At 36.4% G+C, this 26,611-nt stretch overlaps 1 protein-coding gene across 8 annotated transcripts in view; it reads right to left on the minus strand.

Moving 5' to 3' along the window:
- Nucleotides 1-1,406: 1,406 nt before the first annotated feature.
- STK39 (serine/threonine kinase 39) overlaps nucleotides 1,407-26,611 on the minus strand; it is a 127,308-nt gene continuing 102,103 nt past the window's right edge. For 7 of the 8 annotated variants that reach the window (XM_068686764.1, XM_068686760.1, XM_068686759.1 and 4 more), the window contains 4 exons: nucleotides 25,570-25,622; nucleotides 23,634-23,702; nucleotides 8,537-8,601; nucleotides 1,407-2,903 (listed from right to left, as the gene is read on the minus strand). In XM_068686764.1, coding sequence (XP_068542865.1) covers nucleotides 2,829-2,903; nucleotides 8,537-8,601; nucleotides 23,634-23,702; nucleotides 25,570-25,622 — 262 coding nt within the window. In that variant the 3' untranslated portion in view covers nucleotides 1,407-2,828. Of the gene's footprint in view, nucleotides 2,904-3,642; nucleotides 7,428-8,536; nucleotides 8,602-23,633; nucleotides 23,703-25,569; nucleotides 25,623-26,611 lie in introns of those variants that run through there. The other variant, XM_068686762.1, reaches the window with a different exon arrangement.

The following is a 26,611-nucleotide window of genomic DNA, read 5'->3' on the forward strand; positions in this document are numbered from 1 at the left end:
TTTAGATACCTCCTGCAGTCCCAACCAGCACAGCATGTAAGTACTTCTGACAGTTGCTACTCATACTCCAACACTCTTTTCCCGATTTTAGGGGAGGCGGCCAGTGAGTGGCACAAGATTCTCATCATTTAACATATTCTGACTTCTTTTATAGACCTGTGAAAACGACAAGGTACCCTGAACAATCATTTGTTTGCCTGAAAAAGAAAGCTAACTGCTTTGAAGATGGATTAGTCAATGCTGGCACAACATTGTGAGAAGCAGGCGTTAATATATGTAACAAAAACATATATAACTATGATGAGGAATCTGACACAGACCTAAAACACAGCCACCAATTGATCTCATCGGTATAGGAAATTAACTCTTTTCCCTGGAAGACACACATTTAAGGTACTTTCTGATTTACTCTCATTTCAATACAAAGGTTGATCAAGACTAATTAGCTGTGCTAAATTGCAGCCTTCCCTCAGCTCAGAGGCACGCTGCCCTCAGTCCTCACCCACCACAACCATGGCAGAGGCACCAGGCCCTGTTCTGGTACCTGCCCCACAGCATGGCCTTTGTCCCTGCTGCCACTGGTGGCAGCCAGAAGTCCCCTGTCCCAGCTTCTCCAGCAGCTGGGCTCGGGGCAGCCAGCAGCAAAGCGTGCAGGGGCCAACCCAGGGAAAGCATCAGCCAAAGGTTGGCAAGGATCAACAGCCTGAAAGAGTGTGCTGAGGTGAGGTACTGCCGATACATAAGCAATACTGAGCAGATCATCAATAATGTTACACTAGCTCCTACACAGTACCTCAAAGCGAAGGAAAGACGCACAGTTTTTGTCACCAAGGGGCACACTTACCATTTTTGTTGGCTCTCTTCAGCTGGATGCAGGCCAGGCCTGGCCCCACTGGAGCACAGGGCCATTCTGCCCGCCACAGCACAGCACCCAGCCCCTGGCCACTGCAGCCACGCACCACCAAAGCCTTCACCCAGGCACCGGGCTTTCCACATACTGGTCCTGAGGGCACCAGTCACCTGGGGAGGGCCTTAATTGCCCCAGCAAGTCCCAGCTGCAGACATCAGCCCACACCTGGGCCAGCAGCAGCAGGTCACAGTCCTAGCCCCGCCCTAAGGCACCCTCCTCAGACACACCAGCTTCCCACAAGAATAGAAGTCCTGCTCCAGAATAATTTTGTGAAGTATGAACACCTCAGCAGTTCAAAGTCTTAAAAATGGCTTCTGCAAAGCACTGTGAACAGGAAAATGGTATTTTCTCCCTTTCTTCTCCACAACACAGGGAGCCACGTCCCTTGCACAGGTACCACCTGTCATCAACTAAATAAAGGCAGCAGAGTTATAACATCACCCCACCACACAGCAATTGAAATGTACACAGAACACAGAAATTCAAAATGCAAATCTGTTTGTGCAATACACTTCTATTTTTATTTTTTACCTTTGCAGTCATCTTGGAGTAATCATCATGTAAACAAGAGGATGGAATGGAATTACACTGAGTCATACGCAAATGGCTCTAGAACACCTCAACGATTATGACAAGGCATTATAAATAACTTCTCTTAATAATATATATTTGCCATTTTCAGTACATTAAAGAGCTGCCGTTTATCTAGGATTAGCTAGGAAGTAGTTTAAATTGTAATGTCCGAGAAACGTGTCTCCATATTTGATAATCTTTCTAAGGTTCACTAGCTCCATAACATCTATGCCACAGGTTAAGCATAAGACTACTTGGGTCAGAAGTGTTTTCTTTCTAACAGTTTTACTGGATCATTGCACAAAGCCCTATTATTTTTACTCCACCTTGGTATTTTGCAGATTTTCAAGTAAAGCTTCAGAAATCTGTTCTTCAAGTTTTTATCACCTGTATGAAACCAGTTTCTATCATTAAGGATACATCAAGTCAGAGATGGACACAGTAAGCAGTCTACCTCAACAACAACAGTTTAAAGTAGTTCTAGCTCATACACTCCCCAATAAAGCATAGTCAAAATACTTTAACACCTTTGCTACTGTATAACCCCTCCTTGCTCAGATTACTATTATATAGTACCACATATATGGTACTTACAGAAAATGGAGATTATTCTAAATTGAAGCAGCCTCAGGCACATTCTTAAAACATTAATGTCTTCAAGGCACCTCCCACATCCTTGACAATCAGTTTGTGGACTGGTTTTTAGACACAACTAACAAAAGCTTGCTAATGCCTAATTAATTGATTAAAAAAAAAAAAAAAAAAAACAACAAAAACACAGCCTAGAAGTTCAAAGATATACCTGAATTATTATTTTTTTTAAATAATGGGAGATTAACTGCAAATAACATGTAACCAAGTCAAATCATTTTCTTATTACTAGGATGTGTAAAGCATAAATATATGAAAAATAAAATTCACAGTCAGTTTTAAAACTAGAATTCAAGTTCAGCTAGTAATTCCCAACTTTTATATTTATGCTAACTTCTAAGTATAACAGAACAGAGGCAGTATTATCAACCACAAGTACAAGAAGAAAATAGTATCACTCAAAAGTTTATGAAAGAAGCTTGATAGAAAATTCCTTTTGTAACCAATGAATACAGCCACCTGAGTGCATTTCCACAGGCTTTTCACTTGGGGGAAATCCAAATCAACTGCTAAAAGACATTTAGTAGCATTTTGAACATTAGCAGCAGCGGTGTAGCTGTGGGCTTTGCTTGTTCTGACTTTGTGAATTGCTAGAGAATGAAGCAGAACTCAGTGTGTGGTGCATTAATTTTCCTTTGCAGCTAAGCTGGCCTCTTCGTAATCTCACAATTCGGCTTGGGGCATGGGACAGACATCAGCTGACACTTAACTGAGCAAACCCAATCAGTTTCACTTCATCAGGAATCTCAGTGCCATCACAGCCAGAGGCCTGCAAGTAAAAACAGAAATGTTTAGGACATCAGGTTAAAAAGGACTGTTTGACAATCAGGCTATAAATTTTCCCTGTATTGCCTAGTCAGCAAACAGCTTACTTGGAGGAAAGCTTTCACATTACTCGGTGTATTTTCCGTCAGCATCAGTCAACGCACCCTTCATTTTAGCACAATCTTCAAATCAATATTGGAAAAACAAAACAAACAAAAAAAAAAACATGAAAGACTGTGAAATGAACACAGAGAAACAAAGTGCTCTCTGCAGCGATCCCAAAAGGTCACTTAAGGACCAAAATTCTTTAACCCAAACTTCCCAAATGTGAGCTGAACTTGTTTATTCATCTGAGCATGCCATTGTCGCTTGAGCAAATAACCTACATATACAGAATCCAACCTTTTACTGTTGTGCTGTAGACACCCATGTCTGAAAAAAGGGTCCTGAGTCCAGCTACAAAGTCTGTTCGGAATACCAACCCAATGATTTTTTAAACATGAAACTGAAGCAGCCTATGAAAAGTATATACAAGTAGTTGCAAAAGAACATCCCCTTTCTGACTATACCATCTAGCACTTCAAATTGTATAGTTCAGAATCTTTACTAGTGGCTGTTACAGAATAAAGTGGCACAAATAATCATTTTTCATAAATAACATGAAGAATATAAAAACCATCTTGCTTCATATTGAACAGTTGATTTAGGTCTGCTTTAAAAAAACACATACTACATAGGCAAAACATTTTAATATTTTGATTTTTAAATATAAAATCAGCTTCTGTAGCACATAATTTACTTTTTTTTTTTATTTCTTTAAATGCATTCTACACTTACGGAGCATACAATTCAAAGTAATAATAAAATTGGGTGAAGTGTGTAATGGTAAATTACTTCAAAAAGTGCCTTCAGAATCATTAGCATATCCCCCCCCCCCAAACTGTCAGAACCTTTCAGATCACACATACAATGTGCACCAAGTGATATTATACTTGAGTTTTCACAACCAAAAATAAACTTTATTGGTACTCGTGAAAAAATTACATCAAGCTACACCTTCAAATTTACTTTTATCACACACAATTCTCCTTTCAGGCAGTATTTAAAAGGTCTTATTCCATTGAAAGAGCAAGCTAAAAGTCTGAGATCACCATCACTAGTTATTAGGAAGCCTCATTGTGTTTTTGAATTGGAAATTTACTAAATAAATGGAGTTTGCATTTTGCTTGTAAAATGTCATGATAAAGAGTTAGTATTATTTACATCATTCTATACTCTAGCTATCAATTTCCTTAAAGACATGCTAAGCAACTTTATCTAGATGCAAACAGATTTTTAAATGCCGTCCTGATCAATCAATATTGTCTAATATTTAATGTACCGGGAACCTACTACCTTAGATTCTGTGCTTAGCATAATAAAGCTATATGCAAACAGCAGCATATGAGAAGAGCTCTTACTATTTGCAACTCACTGTTAAGGGACTGAACGCATTCTTTTATTAATGGTAGTTTCTCCCTTTTTTCATATGAAAAATCCTTAGACAAAATGTTAATTATGCTGCATAATAATTTTGTGTTTCCTCAAGTTTACTTGTATATTAAAGCAGCCTCCTTCCAAAAGTGTGGACAGCTGGATCCTGCAGAGAAGTCATAATTCTGTGTTAGCCACCACAAGTGAAGGAGGTTTAATATTATGCATGTTTTGTAGAACATCACCATTGTAAGATCAAAGATGCACTTAAACACACAAGGAGACGAAACTTTAAAGACAGATTCATTCAGACACCTCACTTTAATTATTGCCAAAATAATAAATAAGTTCATTAAAGACAGAAATGCTGAAGACATAAGTTCCTGTTTCCCAAATGAGAATACTTGCTGTTTGAATAGAAATAGTATACCAGCAAAATACCAGCAAAAGCAATCTGCAAGCACTGAGATACTAACCAGATTCCTTGTCCACAAATAGTAACTAATCCTATACTAAAGAACACTTTCCAATTGAATCCTCCAAATGGATATAGGATTACCTAGATTTAGACTTTGAATCCCCATGAAATATTTACCAAGAAAATGTGTTTTAATAAAATCATATATAAGCACTCCCAGATTCAGTAAGACCTTACTGAGAGGTGAAGAAAACAAACAAATGAAAATTCTCCTGGACAGTTTATTTAGCTACCCCACTACACAATATAAGAGCAGGTAGAAATTGAACATGTATTAAGTTAATCAAGAGTAAGAATTAATTAGATACTTGTTGTAGTTATGTTATTTTCCCAGGGAGCTGGTTAAAAATATCAGCAAGAGACTTAGGTTAAAAATTAACCTCAGGAACTGTTACCTAGCCAGTGGAACTTACCTTTAGAAGGGACAAAGACATTGATTTAGGACTGTCTATTAATTCTCACTGCGATAAGGCATACGAATGTAACACCATTCACTCACTGGAATCTGAAACCTTGTGACATTGACTGCACCCCAATATTTAAGCAATACATCAAGCTAAAACACAGAAATACCCCAACCTAAGATTTCAAGTTGCTTTGTTTTCAATGTATAAAAACAATAACTGGATACTACGGGATATTAAATTTCAGAATCTCAAGCCTCTAATTTAAGTATGTGAATTAGAACAACGCAAACTTCTGTCACCTCTGGTATATCTATTTATCTGAACAGTCTTGGTGAGATTCCATTGCTTATACAATAAAGCCAAAGTAAGATATTTAGACAGCAAGAACAGATCAGTTAAAAAAAAAAAAAAAGAAAAGAAAAAAAAGCATCAACCTTTAAGCTATATTTAGATAGTAAGGGGCAAAGAAACAAAACCATTTGAGTTACATGTCCTGTACCCCAATCCCTTCCTAAAAGAAAACAGCTCTTTTCTGCTAATTTTACTAGACTGTAGAGGAAAAAAGAGTCCAAATGATTTAGTCAGATAAAATTACTCAAATCTATATTTAAAAAATGACATCGGAAGAACAATCCTGAATTTATACATTATCACCAACTAGGTCACTTACTCTAAAAATGGCTCTTTACAGCCCATCTGAAGCAGCTGCTTTTATAAACAAAGCTGTGATTCTGGAGACTCACTTATCTAATAGGCATTCAGTCTAGTCTTTCACATGTGTCTGAGTCATTCTCAGCAAGGGGTGCTGAAAGCTAATTGTCAAGAGTTTGGTATTTACATAGCTAATCATACAATAGTTTTAGGTATGTAAATTTTTCAACTTGATTTTACCAAGAAATAAAAACAAATGCAGCACATCAATTCTGAATTAAGACTTTGGAATAAAATTTATTAATATTAAATTATATCCATCATGAGCACATCAAAATCAACCGAAATTAGGACTCATGGTCTAGGGCAAATAGTGCAATTCAGAACAGTCCCAGGCACGATGTCAGTTTCTTGTGATACATATAGAAGATAAAGAGAGGATTGGAGGGGCAAACAGTAATGAAATACAGTGGAAGCAAGATTAACTTTCAAGGGTGGATGCTTTGCTGAAAGAAGGTTGATGTGAAGAACTAAGGACAAGAAAGCAGCGGAAAGGGTGACCTTTGTAACTGAAATAGTGGCAGGTGTTGGAAGTGGGATTGGAAGAAAGCGTCCATTTGCAGAGGACTACCAGAACTAAGAGTAGAGGTAGAGGGAACTTAACCTAACAGGTAGTTTTCTCCAATTTAGTTCTTTCTGCAGTTCTTCCCTGGGTTTTTCACCTGTTTTTCACTGAAACTTCAAAATTCCTCAGAACTGATGTGAATGAATGTCCTCCCCCCTGCAAAGTGGTGGAACTACTTGACTTCATATCCCTAATGTCCTGTTAAAGTAGGTTTTAGGTTCTCTCTCACACATAGTAATTTCAGTCACCTCATCCGTCAACTTATCTACTCAATGAAATAGCTGAAAATGAGATAAAATCCAGACTCCATGAATATTATAGCAATTAGTTTCTGTTTCTTTCCTTCATGCTTCCTTTAGACTACCTAAAAAACATTTCCATTACACTATTTCTTAGGTTGTCACTATTAAAACATTTGACAGAAATACTGGGGTCAGGGTTAAGTCCTTTCAGTGAGGACTGCCCACATTCAATAAGGAAATTACTTCACAAACTGATGAACAAGTGACACCTGCTTCCTCTTCCTGTTGTGCACATAGCTGCTCAATGGCATTTTTATGTGCATAAGCAACTCCTTACAGCTAGAATTATGTCAGAACATACCAGGCAGCTTGTGAAGTACCCCAGCTCTGTGGAAAGGACCTGGGTTAGCAGTGGACAACATGTTGAGGGTGAGGCAGCAACATATGCTTTCAGTGATGACTGCTGTATATAGGGCTGGATTAGCAAAGGCGTAGCCGACAGGCAGGAGGTGATTGTTCCCTCTGTTTGGTGCTTTGGAGATTTCACTTGAAGTACTGTGTCCACAGTTGGGCTCCTCAGTACAGACAGACATGATGTACCGGAGAGTCCAGTGGAAAGATACCAAGATTAGTTGGCAAGAGTGCATGACATCTGCAGAAAAGCAGAAAACCCTTAAGAAGAGAAGACGAAAAGGAGGTCTTTCTGCCCTCTTCAACTACTATAAGGGAGGTTATATAGAGAAAGAAGAGAGAGAAGACGAAGCCACGCTCTTCTTGAAGGTGTGCAATGGAAGGACAGAGGACAGTGGAAACAAATGGAAGCATGGTAAATTCCATTAAGAAACTGGTGAAAAAAAACTGCTCACAATGAGAGTGGTTAAATATCAGAACAGGTTGCTCAGATGAGTCTCTATCCTTCAATATTCAAATTAAACCAGGAAAGGCCATGAGTAACCTCATGCAAGTTCAAAGCTGGCCTTGCTTTGAGCAGAAAGTTGAGCTAGATCACCTTCAGAAGTCCATAATGAAAATAAAATATTCCACAATTCCTTGCAAGAGTTTCTGGATAACTGGAAAATGCAAATTTGCAGTATAAATCTAATTGTCTGTCTTACAACAAATCAGTGCTGTAACTGGTCTAGAGATTAAAATCAGTCTTGTGAGCACTTTTGATATCATTTTTTCTACAGACTTCTGTTTTGCAACTGATGGACATGACTGTCAGTCACAGCTCACAAATTGAGAACTTCTCACAAAAAGTTGACACGCTCCCTGTTCTGTTTCTTTAAGTAATAACTAAATTCAAATGTAACTATTCTATAAGGATTCTCCCCACACCTTTACCACCCTTCTCCACCCTATCAAAGACAGAAGTTGCATTAAATTCACATGTACTTAATAATCTTTAACAACTTTATTGGATGACAGCATCCAACTGGTTAAAATATATTAGGACAGATGGAAGAGAATGAGAAACAGCACAAAAATATAGATGCTTTCACCCTCAGGAAGTCAGAAGAGATACTGTCACAGATAGAAAGCTTTGTTCAAGCATTACAAGCTCAAACCTTTAAGAGTAATTTCTTGTCATGTTTTTCAGCTGATGTAGAGAAGGCTAGAAAATGTTTTTCAGTTTTTGCTAAATGGTTGGCATGGCATTTTCAACTATTTGAAAAAGAATTAACAGGCTGTTCTTTAATAAGAGAATAATTCTGTTTCTGAAGTTGTATTTGCTGTATTACCCATTACTTAGGAACTTACCAACTTAAAAGTCAATGTTTTCAAGGCCTTTGGATCATCTACTATCTTCTGTAAGTTAGCAGCAACTGTAAAATAAAGTATGAAAAAATTATTTTACAGAAAATTGCATTCAACATGGCATCAAACCTCATACTCGTGCTGGGCTATCATCTTAATTCTATACACATACAAGCCTGTAAGTTACCACTTGAATCATTTAATTACACTCTAGTTTTCGCTTGGATGTCATAGGGCAACTCGGCTGCCATAAATCTGTCTTCTCTTTTGTGGTAGCTTGTATTTTGTGCCTATATGAACTGAGTAAAGGAAAAAAGCCTGAAAACCACATGATAGAAAACCCTCAAACAATGATTTTTCAGTCTAGCCTATTCCCTAAACTTGCTCAACAATCACACAAATGCAAGTGCATGGTAGGTCATAAACAAGTAGCAAAGGCTATGCAGAGACACAGCTCTCAAGATTTTTACTGTAGTTCTGCTAATACCTTGGGCCTCCATCAGCACAAGTTTCTAGGATAAGACTGAGCTCATTTTCCTCCAGATGTTCTGTTCCTCATGGCTATATATTTGTGCTTCTGTCCCTTATTTGGGCTGGGAACAGGACCCACACAGACCCTTAGTGATCTTACAGCTCACTGAACCGTGGGGGACGATGACACAGCAAAAATAAGAGTGATATAAAATAAGAAACTAATCTTAAAACTACTCTATGTATGACCAATATTTGTGATGCAACAGTAGTGAACACTAAATAAATCTACAGATTAAAGCAAACAGAGGAGGGAAGAAAATAAACCTTTTTTCTATGAAACCACACAAGTCAAATTTTTAATTGTGGTATTAGTTTTGGTGGTTTTATTTTTTAAACACAATATTGTTATCATTAATATTGGACAAAAAATGTGGCTGCTTTCAGCTTTGTTGGTTTACTGAACTTGCTCGCCAGCTTTGCACAGTACTAGATCCTGTGCTAACCGAATAACTAAAAGCCTCTGTTCAAAACTGACTGATGAGCACAAGATGTCATCAACAAGATATCAACGTGAGAAAAAGAATCCACACTTTGCAGAGCTATTGAGACATGAAATAAGCAGGTATTAAGTAGTAGAGACTTCTTAGTATACTGTAAGGTAAGTATCATACAGCAGAGAAGCACCAAGCTGGATGTTCTCTGTAATAATACTTGCCACGGACTTCCTAACGTGGAATATAAGATATCGAGAAAACAATTTGCAAGTTGAATGTCCTACTGCTACACGTATGTTTGAAGCATGCATCAAAATTCAGGTTCCTACTTCTTCCACTGGTTCTAGTAACACGGTGACAAAATTTTCACTCCAGTGAGCCTGGTAGTACATGATTCACTCTGTATAGCAAAACAAAATTTGGCCCCACAGAGGGAAGTACAGTATTTGGCTAGGGAATTTAAAGAAATAAACAATTATGCCAACCTAATGTTTACCACCATTAAATGCAAAGAAAAATTTTGGGGGTCTCATTTTCTCTATACCATTAAAATGGCAGAATATTGCTTGCAGACTTGTAACAAATTAAACCAGGGATGAAAAAGTATTTGAAAATAAAAACAAACCTTAAAAAACAAGCAGAAGGTACATTCTGTGTGGAACACTTCTTGGAAAGAAAAAATAATAATCTTCACAGTTAAATGAACTCAGCTACAGCCACTAAAATAGGAAGTATTTCCACTTTTAAAGTTTCATTGTTCATAATCTTTATTCTAGTCATCACAAACAGTTTTTATTTTAATCACACAGTTCACTTCCACAATCAGTAATTCATTTTTATTGCAATATGTCCTACCTATCAAAATACATGCAAATACAAATAATGCTTTTCATTGTAATTAATACTTAATCTCACATGAAGGCAAAAATATTGTGTTCAGGCTCATAGCTCCTGAAGCCACGATAGAATATCTTCAAGTTTGTATGTCTTAAATATCTATAAAATAAGATCATGTACTCAAGAGAGTTCTGGTTTATCCAAAGCCCCATAAACATTTCTTTAAAGCAAAATAAAAGAAATTCTCCAGCTAGAGTTAGTTGGCTTCACCAAAGAGAGATTCAGATCTACAAAATGAGATAAAGAATCGGATCTCAAGTGCAAAAACTTCTAACTTTACCTATTATAAAACATTACAGTAAGATGAGCTTTAAATGGGCTTTCAAGAGGGCCAGCCTTTCATTTAATGCAGTCCAGCTGTAGGATGACAACTGCAAGTCAGCAGGCTGCTTGGCTATTTCACCTGAATGCAAGAACTGCCACCTGCCTTTGGGCAAAGTTACTGTTCCTGCTCTTGCAAACACCAGCTAGTTTATCAGCAAGTGTTTTAATAAATACCACATACAATTATCAAGCAGGATTGAGGTCTTCACAAGCAGTATCAAATCTTAAAAAGCTTAACACCCCCCTCCCCAAGCCCCCCCGCCCCCCCCCCCCTTTGATTCTTTACCAGGGAAGAAATTCAAATTTTTAAAGCAAAAGTAGCAAGAGAGATATTAGCAATATATGTAAATAGTCAATTTACTTATCTTTACTAAAATCTGTTACAGAAAGGAGTGATATTTTAGATTGGTAACTTTCTTTACAAAATTGCTTTTCAAAAAACCTGGTTCATTAGATGCTACAGTTATTTGTTCACCAGTCTTTACTTTTAATATGAACACAAGCCAAAACCTTTTACATATAAAATGCTGGAGAGACATCTGAAGTAAGCGTATGAAATATGCTTTATTTTTCCTTCTCTGATGGGCCATAACTAGAGTGGGATGTGTTTAATCAAACAGAAGATTAGGAGGATTTAAGGGAGTGATGCCAGATGTTTTCAGGCTACGCTTGAAAATGAGAAAGCAGACCTGCAAAGATTCCATAATATTAGAATAAGAATTTACATAAAAATAGGCACACCTGCAGTTTTCTACAGATATCTTTTCAATTTCAGTTATATACATTCAGCATTGTTCAAGTAAAACTGGTGTTTCACCAGTGACTTCTGATACTCTGGGTTTTACATTTTCTGGCCTTTACTGAAAGGCAGGAAAATTAAGTTTGCCAGGATAATGTCATTAATAGTTTGATAAAGCCACAATGAATGCAAATCCCCCCAAAGGGCTCTTTCTGCAATATCTGAAAATGTAAGTAATTAAGTAAGAATGAAACGTGTGAGTAATTACCTACCAAAACCACATTGTACTGTTGGGTAGCTTGCTCCTTTTTCTAACTCCTTGCTTTTGTTTTTGTAGGTCTTTGTCTTTATTTAGAAGGCAAGGCCAACAATTAGAGCCATTTGTCTTAATTTAGTTTCCCGAAACACAGACTTTGTGTCTAAAATATGCTTTGTTTGTTTTTTTTTTAAGAGATCATGAGATAATTATGATCCTTTTTATATTAGTATAAATGAAAGGTTCTAGGTACTTCAGTAAGCATACAGGTGCAGAGAGATGTGTCCCAATGCTGAATAGCTTGAAGATATTGACTCAACTGATAACTTGAATCTTTCGTGTCCTGATGTAAATAGCTAGGAAAAACATCAGTGAAACAAGAACTGCAGGTGTTCATGGCATTTCCAGTTTAGTTATTTTCCTTCAGAAACAGAGCCTGCAGCACAGGCAGCAGAAGCCATCCAAGCAGCTAAAAATCCTTCCTGACAGCCAGCTTGCACTGCCTTCCAATTACTTCTCTAAAAAGATTGGGATTCCACCTTAACCACAAATAAGACATCCTCAAGGTTACAAAAATGAAAGTTAAACACCACACTCTAGAATGGAAGACTCAGACTACTTTAAATGCAATAAATTAAGTTGTTACATTTAAAACAACTTACTACTCTTAAGGATATACTTTAAAAGTTTAGGACTGTTACTATACCTACACAATTTTGATGATTAAGTATGCAAAGTCTCCTGAAATACACCTAGAAATTTGTGTCAGACATGCTCACAACAGTAAAGACTGTTCCCACAAACAAGCAGTTGCTGCTACAGTTCAGCCCTATTCAGAGTTACTGAACACATCAAGCAGGAAAGAACAAAATCACTGAAACAGTGCTGCTGTTAGGCTTTACTCACTAGTATCTTCCCCAGCTACTGAATTTAAGCTCTTTTCATTGAGGAAAACAATTCACCAGGCTAAGATTCAAGAACCTTCCCAGTAAGGTTTACACACACAAAGATTTCATTTTCCTTAGACATGAAAAAATGAGCCTAAAGTTTTGAAATGCAGATGAACCCAAGCACATCTGTGAACACTACCAGAAGCTTAAGGGAAATAGGAGGAAAATAACTATCCCTCTCTTACTACCTCTCCTTCCCCGTGCTCCCCAAGATTTTTCCTTCACAAGTTAGCAAGCCAAGTAAATTTGAGTTTTTAGAGAGAACAGTGGCTCCAAGAAGGGAGGAATTACTCTCTCTGCTGATTCTTAAGCTACTTGGAAAATTGGGGACATTTTAAAACACATGTCCCTGGATCCTACTCTACAGCTCATCTCCAACATAAGTATACTACAGTTTCGATTGACAAAGCCATTTTTCTTTGAAGTACTCTGAAGTCATGCCTTGGATATTGTACCTCTGAAATTCCGAGTAGATTAGTATGTCTGCAAGCAGCACTAATTGACAATTTGAAAACCTTGTTGAGAATTCACCATTTCCACAAGGCCTGGATATACGAGACCCTACTTTTTATTTTGCAAAGCGTTTCTCAGGATGTTTTGGCCATGCTACTATAAAAGGCAGAAGAAATATGGACAAGATAACTTCAGGAAAAGAATTAAACAGTGATGGAAAAACCTTTGCCAGCAACCCCCCAAGTAAATAGAGTATACTTCAAATCGTGCCTTAGAGCAAAAATCCTCTTCAAACCTTAGCAGCAGTTAGCACAATAGGCTTTTGTTGTTTACAGCAATAAACGAGGGGCCATTCAGCTTGCTTCAGAAGGCTTCTGAAGGACATATAATCAACCCATGTACCACAAATCATTCCAGGTTCTTTTGCAGGTTTTGCTCAGAGACAAATGGTTGTGTCCCTCTGTCAAAGTGAGCGTCTGCACTTGTGGAACATGCAATAGGATAAAAAAGGTCAACACCAGCATATAAATATACACAACACAGACAGCTAATTGCAGATACAATAAATAAGAAGCTCACATAGCCAGCATCCTCTAGCACACACATTTATTTAGCATATACTACAAATCACTGTCTGCTATACAACATTTTTAGCCTACTACATCAGTTAAAATTTTAAATAAGCAAATCAATATGAGCTAATGCAACAGAACTAAAAGGCTATCTCCATGATCACACACACACAAAAATACACGTAACAGACTCAGCATACTTGGGGCAGTCTCAAATAGCTGTTTTGCTTCTCCAAATGTGACAGGGTTCTGCATGGTTATTGAAAATTTTTAACACAGCATGAAATCTAACCCTAATGGCTTCTGAATAGGGAAAACTTCTGAAAAAGTTAAAATTAATGAGACAGTAAATAAAGCTATATGAAATACAGTAGAACTATTTCCTGTACGATGGCAACCTAGCCAACTGAGCCAGAGCCATCTGGCATAAACACAGACACAGGCAGCATCTAAAATTCAAGGCGATATTTCTGTGGCACTGAAAAGAATAATGATTCAAATGCTTTTCCATTTTGAAAAAAAAAAAAAAAAAAAAAAAAGGATGGTGAACTCCTGAAGCTATGCTTAGGTTCAACGATTTGGAAAGCTACTGCATATTGTAATCCTGAAATTCAGATATGAAGAAAGGAAAGACATTATTCAGGCACACAATTACTGTCACCTGTCACAAAAAAAAAAAAAAAAAAGCTTTGAGAAAATAAAAAAGTGGTTTTAAATAAATGAAAAATGAAATCATTTTTACGTAGTCCAAAACTCAGTCTGTTAGAAATAGCAACCTTCAGCTGCTCTCTACTTCATCTGAGTGTATTGCTATTAGAAAGGCCAAACTCAAAGCACCACAGATTTATTGGCTTTCCTCCGATTGTTTCAGACATTACCTCTCCCCCAACTGTAGGGGGTTATTTTGCCATTTTCATCTGATACATAGAGTTCTACAAAATAAATGCCTTGGGAGTCCGCTGATTTGAGGATTAATGCTGTATCCTCCTGTATGGGTCTCAAGAAGCAGGAAGCCTGAGTGACAGGGAATACTTTTTACTAGAATTATGATCCCTGGTAATTCAACTGCTGGTAGGGCTTCTCTCCAAAGGGCTGAATTGATGATGCATACTCATGAGGCAATTTCACTTATTACAAGACATTCATTACAATATATACACTCATTTGTATTTTGTACTGCAGAGTGATTTTCATGCATTTGCAAGATCAGAACAAAATCAAAACTAAGTTTTGAAACCTAGCCAGCATTGGATTACATTATATTATGCAAACAGCCATAGCAATCAACCTTTGGTCACAATTCTTCCAGATCTCTCTATTATTATTATCTATTATTATTTAATAGCTCACAAACTGTCTGCATTAAAGATTAAAAGCCTTTTCAAATAAGTCAAAAAGGTCTTCTAAGTGAGCATGATTCCATTAGTTCCTCCATTCAGGATGCTAGTCAAAATCCCTTTGTTTATGTTTCTTGAGAACAGTAGCAAGGGAAATATTAAAGCATTTTGAGATCTGTGACAACTAACAAGTGCTTTTTTTTGCTAGAGGACTGCAAGGAGCTAGACGTGATTCTTATAAGAAAGAAATGAAAGAAAATAAAGATCAGCAGCAAGCCTAGCTTCTATTCGAAGGAAGCTATTGGACACTGATAAAGGAGAAACATTAAAAACATTTAGAAATATATTATTTATGACAAGACTGGCATTAGGAATTTATCAAAGTAAGATTAAGACTCACAAATTTGTCTGAATTCTCATTGCTGAATTGGGATGCAAAGACAGTGGAAATGATTTATTCTATTTCAAATTTGATGCTTTAATATCCAAGAGTTTGATTTGCAGCTTCACAGTCAGAAAACACAGTTGCAAGAGAGCAGTACTCATCTACAGAACAACAGAGGGCCAAACAAGTTTCCTCTTGAATAGTGTGAAACTGAGAAAATCTCCTTCAGCATCCTTATCAGCAGGACTACAATTTTATGGTGCTAAGCAATTCACACAGCTAAAAGTGATTATTAAAACCACTTGAGTCCTGTGGTTCACGTGGTTTCTGAGCCCCAGCATAGTAGACCATGGTAGAAACCGGGAATGGATGCTTTCTCGCATATATATGAAGTACCAGGCATGAAGAACTGTACTTGATAAAACCATCCTTACCTCCCTAAGAATGGCCCATTTAAAAGATGTTTTTAAAGGACATTTAACTAGTAGTTTGCCATTGAGCTAGCTTGCTTGGGGGAATAATTGAGACCAAAGCTTCAGCTCATGAACAGCTATGCTATGTTACTCAATAGCAGAAGAGGCAAAGGCATGGAAGAGACATCAGGGACGCATATTCTTGTCTGACATTTAAAATCAAGTCATGCCCTTAAATATTTATCCTTGTTCAAATAAAAAAAATAAAGAGCTTATGGAATAAGTGTAGATCACAAAGGTCTGCACATTATCATCCATTAATACAGGGAATTGATGCCCAGGGTCACAGACAAAAATTGAAAAACTGAAGACTGAAAAATATACAAGATTTTTCTGTAAGTAGCTGACAAAAATTCCCACCCAATAGAAGCAACGTATTTTATGAAGCAGAAGCACTGCAACAAAATGGATAATGAAATATTTTTAACACTACAAATATAGCTATTTCAATTCCAATAGCAAGTTAATCGGAACTTTGGGTGTTTGATGATGATATTTAGTATAAATATCTGATCCCAAGATGATGTATTACATTTACACATTTACACTTTTAGCCCCTGTGCCAAAAAAAAAGAAAATGTGATACTATTTTACTGGTTAAATTCAAATACAACTGCAACTGGCAAAATGCTCCTTTTCCAAGAAACTTAAAAAAAAAAAAAAAAAAAACAACAACAAAAAAAAACACCACACACAATGCTAAATTTTCAGGATTTATATTTTCCTCCCCAGACCTGTGTGAAGAACACTTAGAAAAACCACTGCATATTTAAAACAGTGTTATAAAAAGGTAGATAGAACATATTTGGATACCTAAATGCTTATGTATTCTAGACCTTGATTCTGTGTGTGCTTAATAGGGGTAGATAATACCTAGGAAGAATTCAAAGGATTGAGGCAGGAGTATATACAGATTTCACAATTCCCTCATCATTTTGAGAAAAGCGTTCTGATGATCCTAAGCATTTTAAACCACAGTGCAGTCTCAAATGAACATTTAAAATAAAAACGTAGTCCTGCTGCCCAACATTGCTAGTAGGGATATTTAACAAGCCTAAGATATTACAGTAAATCATGCTCATAAATTTTCTATACAAAGAATGAGTCAGAGTACAAGGTTAAAAAAAAAATCATTTGCCAGTGACTGAACACAGAAAGCAAGTGCTAGCTTTCAGACAAAGGTTTTGACAACAGTTTGAAAGACATCAAGATATCAAAGACAGCTCAACAGGCATCTTTATCATGCTGGATCGGAGTTGAAATGTAGGTCTATGCAGAAAAAAGCAGGTCACATTCTGCTATGCATATTATCACTTGGTAATTCCTTTCCTCATCAGATGTTCACAACTCCTCCTGTCCTCAGTTCTGCTATGAATTATAGATATTGTTCTGACAAAACTATTAAGAAGATGAAAGAGCAGCCAGGTTACTTCAATACCTACATCTGAAACTTGAAAGAAGGAAAAATGTATTTAGAAACGAAGCCCTGATTGCAGTAGTTAGGTTCTGAAACAGACTACCTCTAGCTTGAAGTATATCAATAAATCCCTATTTTGACATACTTGTAGAGAAGTGAATGCCAAGGAAACAAACAACACTAACTGAATTACTATTGAAAAGAGGAACATTGTTGTCTTGACAATTTCTGATTCAAATTCATGGATTTGTTTTTTTTTTTTGGTGAACCAGAAATGAAAGACCACAAAACAACTCAGACCTGTGAGGGCAGGGAACACTTGGGTCTTAAGTTTATCACCTACTTTGTCAGGCAAAACCCAAACTAATCCTAGAGATAGGCAAAACCCAAACTAATCCTACGGATTAAGAGATAGGTTTGTCCCCCACCTACACAGGTGAGTAGGAACAGCTTGACTGAATGAAAAAAAAATGAACCTTTTTTGAAGGCAACTGCCAATTCCACCTCCCCCCCCCCCCCAAAGTAATTAAAAATTATAATTTACTTGTCCATAACTATAAAACAGATAGGCACATCGAATATAATACATTGATACGTGTACAGATTTAATTGTTTACTTTGAGGATCTTTTGTCATGTTGTAGGTCTGCCACAGCAGCCATTACAGCAGCAGTTACTATTCACCCAACACGACGTTCTGTTTTCCGTCTTGAACCGCTAAATTTCCATCACACAGAAAACTCAGTAAGGTGGGAATGTGCATGAAACCAGCGTTTTTCACACAATATACATTCTCAAGTGCATCCATTACATATGACATATAGAGCTAAAGTAACTTTGAAAGAGCAACTAGATGCAAAGCTTGATTACCTGAGGGTGTATCTCAAATCCCCAGAACTCCCAACAGTCTAGTCATTATGAGTCACCCTTCAATGCATTAGCTCTAAATGAGCCAGATGTGTTGAAATATTTAAGTCCCTAGTTAAGCCCTTGGGACTTTTAGTGAGATTCTCCTATCTGTAATGCATGTATATATATATCTCTTGCTATAGAGATACAGAGTTATGTGCACACATTGAAGGTAGAAGAGTTTACAAAATACCTTAAAATATAGTATTTTTTTTGTTTAAACATATATATACTTGTATATATGTATAAATTTCCTCTCTGGGTAATACATTAAAAGGTAAACTATTTATTCTGATGCTTGTAATTAATTGCTGAGATCTATAAAGGCATTTTCTCATTATAAAGCTTATGGGTACCTCAAACTTTGGAATATACAAAATGTGATACGCAAAAAATCAGTTATTTCACCCATTTTGAACAACTGACAGGAGGAAAAATGTTTCTAGCAAACTCTCTTGTAGCAAAGATTACAAAAATCAAATGTTTTGCATCTCAAAACATTACTGATGTTGAAAGACAAACCTTTGCTGCCTTCAAATGGTAGTGCTACCCAGGTCATGCACCCTTAGCAACACCACTGTTCTTTGTGAAGACATAAATTTATGCAATACATTTTCTACTTATGTATCATGATCATATTTTCTGATTACAATAAAATATTAGTTGAAAAATGTCATCATTTCATCCAGTTTTAAAGCTGATTAATCTAAAAAGACAGCAAACAAAACAAGATAAAAGCAAAAGCAAGACAAAAACAAGGAAAACAAATATACACTGAGGAACTCCGTGACAGTGTCTATGAATTTGATTATCAGTGTCACTGTGAGTTAAGATGCTATTACAGACAGTATACTAACAAAACGGATTTCTGCTTTTTCAGCTTCTTATTGGAGTATGAAACTAACTTCAGCATCAGCAGAGAGGATACTGTAAGACTGAATCAGGTGATTCAGTTTCAAATGCTTTAACACTCTTGATGAACCGGGAGCTATGCATATTATTTACTGCTTAACATCCCTTGAAATCTTGTCATTCTGCATTTGGCCTGATACGTGTTCTTTGTTTCATGGCCAACTTAGTCACACAAGGCCATGACTTCTTTTATTCTGGATGCCAATGTTAGCCCTATCCACCTACCACAGTAACTGCTTCAAATTCACACACACACACGCACACAAAATCAAACTAATTTGGCATCTATTCTGTTCTCAATTCTAAGAAAATAGACAAGATGTTTAAAAAAAATTGCGACTTTCAAAATATCTAACTTCAAAATATGACTTTTGTTTTTTTTCAGCTGGTTCTTCTAAACATATTAGACCTTACTAAGCAGGAAGCTTTTTCTTTGTCTTACTAAAAGCTGCTCTTCCAGATATTAAAAGGATATCTGGGTCTGGTTCCAAGACAAAAGACAGATAGCTGGCTATTCACCAGTAGTTCGTGTCTGATGTAGTAAATGTGAAAGTACATCTTCTCTGATTCTCAAGGTATTCACAGATAATCGTTGACAAAAACCACTAAAATTAAAGTTACATTAACACAGTGAAGAACAACTGCACATTTCTTGACCACAAAACTACCAAGGCTTTTTTATTTAAGCTTTGTTTGGGAGGTAGTTTTGTTTGTTTGTTTGTTTTGTTTTTTCCTTTAAATAACTATAAATAGACACGTGTAGGTTCTGAAATTTAAGGATTGCCTCCAGAAGATTAACTATAGCCTACGATTTTGCTGCAATTACATGCACACCAATAAAGTGGGATTGCAACTGAGTGTTGATATGTTTCAACTTTCCTCTACGGTACCAAAGAAACTGAAATAAAGCATTACTACCTGAACATTTACTACCTAATATACATATATTGCATATTCACAGACATTTTATCTCAAAACATTCTGAAAATATCACAGATCTTTCACATGATTTAACAGCTATTTCAGAGCTGCATAAAAATACCTCATCAACTAGATGTCTACATATAGGCTCCAAGACTCATTCCCTTCTGCGAATTCAAAATCTACTTTAAAACTAAATCTTTTGTACTGATTCCCTTGATCTAGAGACCTCCTGTGAAACAATGCTACTGTCAATAAGAACAGAAACCAGTCAAACGTAGCGAGAACTGAACATGCAAAATGGAATTTTTGCTTCTCTGCGGAACAGGTAGCCGAACTTATTGCTTATCAGAATGGAAATCTTCCCGGGATGCCTGTGTTAAGTGAAGCAAATCCAGCAGGACTCAAAAGGTGGAGAGTGCTGATGCTTAGCAGTGAATTCTATAAAACTTACATGTCAGCTGGTCCCTATTAACAGCTTCAGCTCACGTATGCCATGGCCATACTTTTCACAGCAGCCTTGCTGACTCTGGTTTGAGTACCCTTTCAGAAAACCAGTTATTACACCAATAAATTGTTGAGTTCAACATAAGCACAGGTATTTTCACTTCTTTTTTCTCCCAGCCTCTACACGTCTCAGCTTTCATTAAAAGAAACTACAGGAACAACTTTAATGAGGCTATCTCAGAACTTTGTTTTTGTTCAGGTTATAGAGGCTGAATTTCTGCATGCTTCAGCTGAAAAGTGAAAGGTAATTTATCAGCTGCTTTCAATCTGTAAGCTAATGGAATCAGTTCTTCTGGTGAAGAAGGTTAACCAAACTCATCTCTACTATTCCCCTATTCCTCTACAGGAAGATTTTAAATCTTTTAATTTGGAGTGAACAAGGTGGCAAAATCATTTTACAAAGAAAATGAGTTTTGTAAGCAGATTTACATTTTTCAGCACCATCTGTTCTCTTACATGTATATGACTTAGTGCTTTAAACTAAAGGACTGAAGCATGTTTCAGGACCGTGCTGCTAACAGTTGTGATGACAGCTCAAAACTTGCCCAATTTCTTGTAAACAGATGTGGCCAGGACCTCCACATCCTTGCTGGGATAACCTGGCATTGCTTCTAACTTTCTAAGATACTAATACTAAGATATTACTTACGAAGATACTAACTTTCTAAGGTACTACTAAGATACTACTAAGATGCTACTAACTTTCTAAGATACTACTAATATACTAAGTTGCATTGCACTTTGAAGTTGCATTATATTTTTTTGTTTTGTGCTTTTGTTTGTTTTTAATTTGAACAGCTATATTAAAATATGACTGGATTGTTAAGCATTTTTAATGATAGATGCAAGAACATAGTGAAATGAAACGTGCAAGATTCAGTGGATTCATTGCTGCTCCTTACAACAGTTAAACATCCCATAATCTTTCTTCTTCCTACTAAGACTATATAATCACAAGCTGAAATTTTCAATAACATGCTTGCATGCAAGATTTATTGCATGCTCATACAACTCGTAGCCATTTTTGGCACATCAAACCACAAACCTATTCTCAGAACTTTTTTCCTTAATTAAAAATAAAATCTCAGTAACAGAAAAAAATAAGTACCAGAACTTGTGTTTTAGTAAAACATGAAATCTATAGTCATGTTCTGGGAAAATAATGTCTCAGCCTAATTGAAAACTTAACTTCACAGGTGGAAACAGAAAAGTGAAAATTACAGTAGAAAGCAATGCAAGAATTTGTGCCTGTGGAGCTCGAGGTAAGGGCTTATGACTCCACAAAAATGACTTGTAAACTGATTAAAATTAATTAAATCATAAATTTCTTGTATATAATGAATGCACACAAATTAAACTGGATTTCCTTTATTGCAGGGACAAAAAGGACCATTGTAGCACTAAAAAACAAAGTATTCGATGCAATTCTAAGGAGGAACTAAATAAGGGAATAAACTTATGTTATTAACTAGACAGTGGTCTAGCCAAACACGCTAGGGAAAACCACGTTACTTAAATATTTGTGCTTCTTCAAGGGCCAAAGTCCCATACAATCAGAGAATGGCATGGGTTGGAAGGAACCTCAAAGATCATCTAACTTCAAACAACCCTAAAGCCATGAGGGATCCCTATATAGCCTCTCCTCAAACTTCTCCTGAAAGATACCAAATCCTACTCATGTTGCTATTTCCACAGAAAGTATGAGGAGTTTGCAACAGAAGAGAACTTTGCAGCAAAGAGAAAAGGGAAGAACAAAGAAGGCAAAAAGGGTTCCACCAGGTCCCAGTGGGAACTGCACTGCAGCATCACCACCTAATGCCTAACTTCTGTACAACAAAGTGCCAGCTGACTGCCCAAGCAGGTGTGACAGTCAACAATTCTTCTTAAAAAATTACCTTAAAAAGTTAAATATCTTGAAACTATTAAAAATCTAAAAAAAAAGCATCAACAACAGTATGCTTATACCATTTTTCTTCATGGATATTTCAAGATTAATACACTGAGGCCAAGCTGTACCTTTTCCCCTGAACCCTTATTGTAAGAGCATAGTAGAATTGACTTTGAAAGAGCTCCTGCTAGTCTGTACCATCTGCTAACCTTCCCTAAATACTTTTTCTTTAGAAATCAAAGTAAAGGCATAGGTAGGATTTTTGTTTCTTCCATCAGCTAGAGTCAGCCTGTCTTCTGGACATATGAAAACAAAAGGTATTGCCTTCTCTCTGAAATACCCTAGCTAGCCTAAGAATGCATTTAGTGTGCATGTAGCTAAGAATATATTTAGTGTGTATTCCAGGCAAGTCATATGAATTTAGGGATTCATTTGGTAATGAGAATTGAATCAATTGATATGAACTTCTTTGACTACAATGCAAAGATCAAGCTACTAGGATTTATTGATTCGGCTTTCATATTATAAACATTTACTATCACTCCTCTGATTTTGGCAACTGTATTTCTACAGGCATTGAACAATCAGAAGAGGGGCAACTGGAGGGAAAGGAACACTTTCAAATTCATCACATTTGCCAGGCACTAAATTTCATCAAACAAACAAACAAACAAACAAAAGACATTGAAGCACAAAATAAAAAATAAAGTATTCTTTTCTCAGCAGCCAGAAGATATTTCCAATTATCTTTTGTTTTTCCCCTAGAAATGGTATCTCTACATGCAATTTCCCCAGATTCTAAATTTTGGCATGCTTCTACTTCCATGAACTCAACAGGATACTTACTAACTTCAGAGCTGCCAAAACATACTTTGAATAATTCCACTCCAAAATCATTTTATTGTTAAACAAAAATTAAGTTAGTGCAAAAATGATCAATCATTGAATTGTAAACAATCCTACGGGAGATCTATATTATATCACTCCTCTCAAACCACTGAAGAGTTCCAACTTCCAAAAACAATCCTTGGATTAGTATGAAAATTGGCTTGCTGATTGAACCATGCATACATGAAAGCAAAATTAGGACAAATAGGATTTTTTGAAAACCAGCATCAGAGAATATATTTTTTCACATCCATTTAACACAAATTTGTCACAAGAGCATAATTGCAAACAAAAATGTAATTTACCTATAACTACATCATGGCCATCAACCAGGCCTGCAGAGAACAGCTCCTGAGAAACGCCATCTGCTGTGTCTGTCCAAAAGGTGAAATGAGTAAGGATGAGAACCCACAAAACAAAGTATCCAAAGCAATATAACAAAACCATATTTTAGTTCATAAACTCCCATGGTGGCAGGCTTGAATTCAAAATCATCTTTCATTAGGAGGGAAAAAAATTACCACAATTTTCCAAGATAATTATCTTATCAGCCTCTACACAGCAAAATGAGGTGATGATTTGATTCATTACAAACCCCCCTACAGTCCTTTCCTGGCCACAAGCATTTCTTCTCTATTTAACTAGGTACTCTTACATGTTTACAAGTTCAGCATTTTCATGACCAAGAAAATAAACTATATTTTGGTGGTGTTTTCATTGCTTCCCTGATCACTGCTATTGCTCTTCATATTAGTGCTATGCTATATTAGATTTTCTTGTTTGTTATCAGTGGAGTTGGTGAGTTACATAGTTATTACTTCCTTTGAGGTCTAGGCTCAAAATAGGTTTTAAGTATTGTGACCCAGGAGATGACGGGCATCAACTGCTGTACCTGAGTGGGTTAATTCCGAAGTCCCTGTGCCTACTACTTGTTTTTGGATAAAGAATTAGGAAGGCTTAAAGGTAAGAAGTAGGAAACAGCAGGAACAAGCCTATGTTCCACCAAAGTCTCAACTGCATATGGTGTCAATGCCAAGTATCTGCATTTTTGGGGCTGTTAAAACATTTGCATAATTTCCTCAAGAAAAACACACGTGAAAAAGAATACAGCTGAGTGATTTGCAATTTCTGCAGAGCTTTGAGGATAAGAATCAAAGCCTCGTTCTGGCTGCCTCAGTAATTATAAGGAACAGTCTTGCTGTACTTTACTATGACATATCCTACGTTTTTGACCAAGTAAGACATCTTGCATGGCTTATGTAACTGCTTGGAGAATATTTAAGTAATTCTTTTGACAGTGACTAAACCAGGATACTCTGTGCCAAGTTAAGTAAAGAAATCTCTCTTGTTATTACCCATTATCAAAATTAATGAGAAGTGCAGGCAGACAACAGAGTATTTTCACAAAACTACTGCATAAGAAAGATACTATGATTTACAGGAAGAGAGAGATCTTCCCCAATCTAGTTTCTTTTAAGGTGGATGCTCTTTGAAGGCTATTCTAAGTATAGTGAATACTGACTTCTAAGAAAAATGAAATGTGTTCACAGTTCAAAGGGTTGCTACGTAACAAGAATGATACCTTCTTTCTCAACATATCCTCTTGTGCATTTTATCCCAGTAATATCTTGTATTCTTCAAACAAAAATAAATCTTATGACTTCTTACAATTCTTAGCACTGGAAACCCAATAAAGTTCTACAAGCATTCAGTAGAGTCATCAGTTTCAATATCAGAATTAAGTTTGGTGATGATACATAAGCTAGAAATGCAACTCAACTGTCAGTTGAAGACAACGTTTGAAACAGGGTGTACACTTCATACTCGTTAACAGAATTTCTTTTATTACAGAGGGCAAGTAAACTCAAATATTACCACCATCACCACATGTACTTTTATGGCTATTATATTGCATTTCCTATGATGTCTTCCAAATGTGAAAAACTACATTTCAAAGCCATAAATATCACTCTGCAAGATCTTACATACCACACAGATCACTTCAGTAAGACACAAAATTGATGAAGTATACATGTACTGTGTAGATTATGCTGTACATTATGCTACCTTGCCACTAGAATTTACATACATCTGCAATTCTTGTTCAAGTTAAATCCCATATACTGTTCTGCATACTAGGCAACATTCCACAGAGGTAGTTTATATTAACCATAGGCAGTAATCAGTTTCTGAAATACCTTTCTGAACAATCAGAGAATTATTCAATTGAAAGAGCCTTACCTCTGCCTGGAGTAAACTCAAACCTTATGTCATTAAGTTCTTTTCTGGAGTTCCTGAAAAACATTCAGTGTATATATTAAAATATAATGAAGAACGGCTTATTCAGAGAAACAAAATTCAGCTTTAAAATATGCTTTTAAATATGTGAAGAGTATTTAATTTTATGTTCTAATATTGCCCCAACTGGAGGACATATCCAAGGTGATCAAAAAAGCTCAAATCCCAGCAAATTTATATTCTCTCCATATCAGATCAATATATTATATGAGGTTTATAAAATACATTTTCTCACTTATGACAAATACTGATATAATTCTTTGTTACAGATCAGTTTTTACTCTTAGAACTACAGCCCTCAGATGCAAATTTTATAAATATTAAAACTGTTCCAATAAAACAAATCTTCTTTAGCATTAAGGCTTCCACACTTCTCATTTACAAAGCTCTTCTGGAATCTGAATTAATATACACAAACCAACCAAACAAAAAGGGTGAAAAAAGCCAACACATCTTTGATACATGGCTTGTTTTTATCTTCCTTCACAATATCAGAGTGTACCAGCTAAAGCCAGTGGAAGACTAGGTCTTGGTTCTTTCATGCCTTTAATAAAATACAAGAAAATAGATTTTTACAGTTATCATGATTAGAATCATAGAATCATAAAGGTTGAAAAAGATCTCTAAGATCATCCGGTCCAACCATCCACCTACCACCAATATTGCCCACTAAACTATGTGCCTAAACACCGTAAGCAGAAATTTACACAGGCTTCATTCAGAGCATATTCTGTGAAAAGGGAAGTTGCTTCTTAAACCTAATCAGATGATCTGGAACTTTGTAACGGGGTATAAATTCTGGCTAAAACCCTCCCTATGCACAAGGGCCAGACCCCTGCTTGATACTCCCACATCAAATCAGGTAGGTCAGAAACAACAGCTGCAAATCCCATCCTTGATATTGCCCAAAAGAGATGCTCAGTTATTTTGACATCCACATACCCTACTTCCATTTACCAGACCTGCCAGATTCCTGATTTTCTCT

Source organism: Anas acuta, chromosome 6 (genome assembly GCF_963932015.1).
Source record: "Anas acuta chromosome 6, bAnaAcu1.1, whole genome shotgun sequence".
Taxonomy (NCBI): Eukaryota; Metazoa; Chordata; class Aves; order Anseriformes; family Anatidae; genus Anas; species Anas acuta.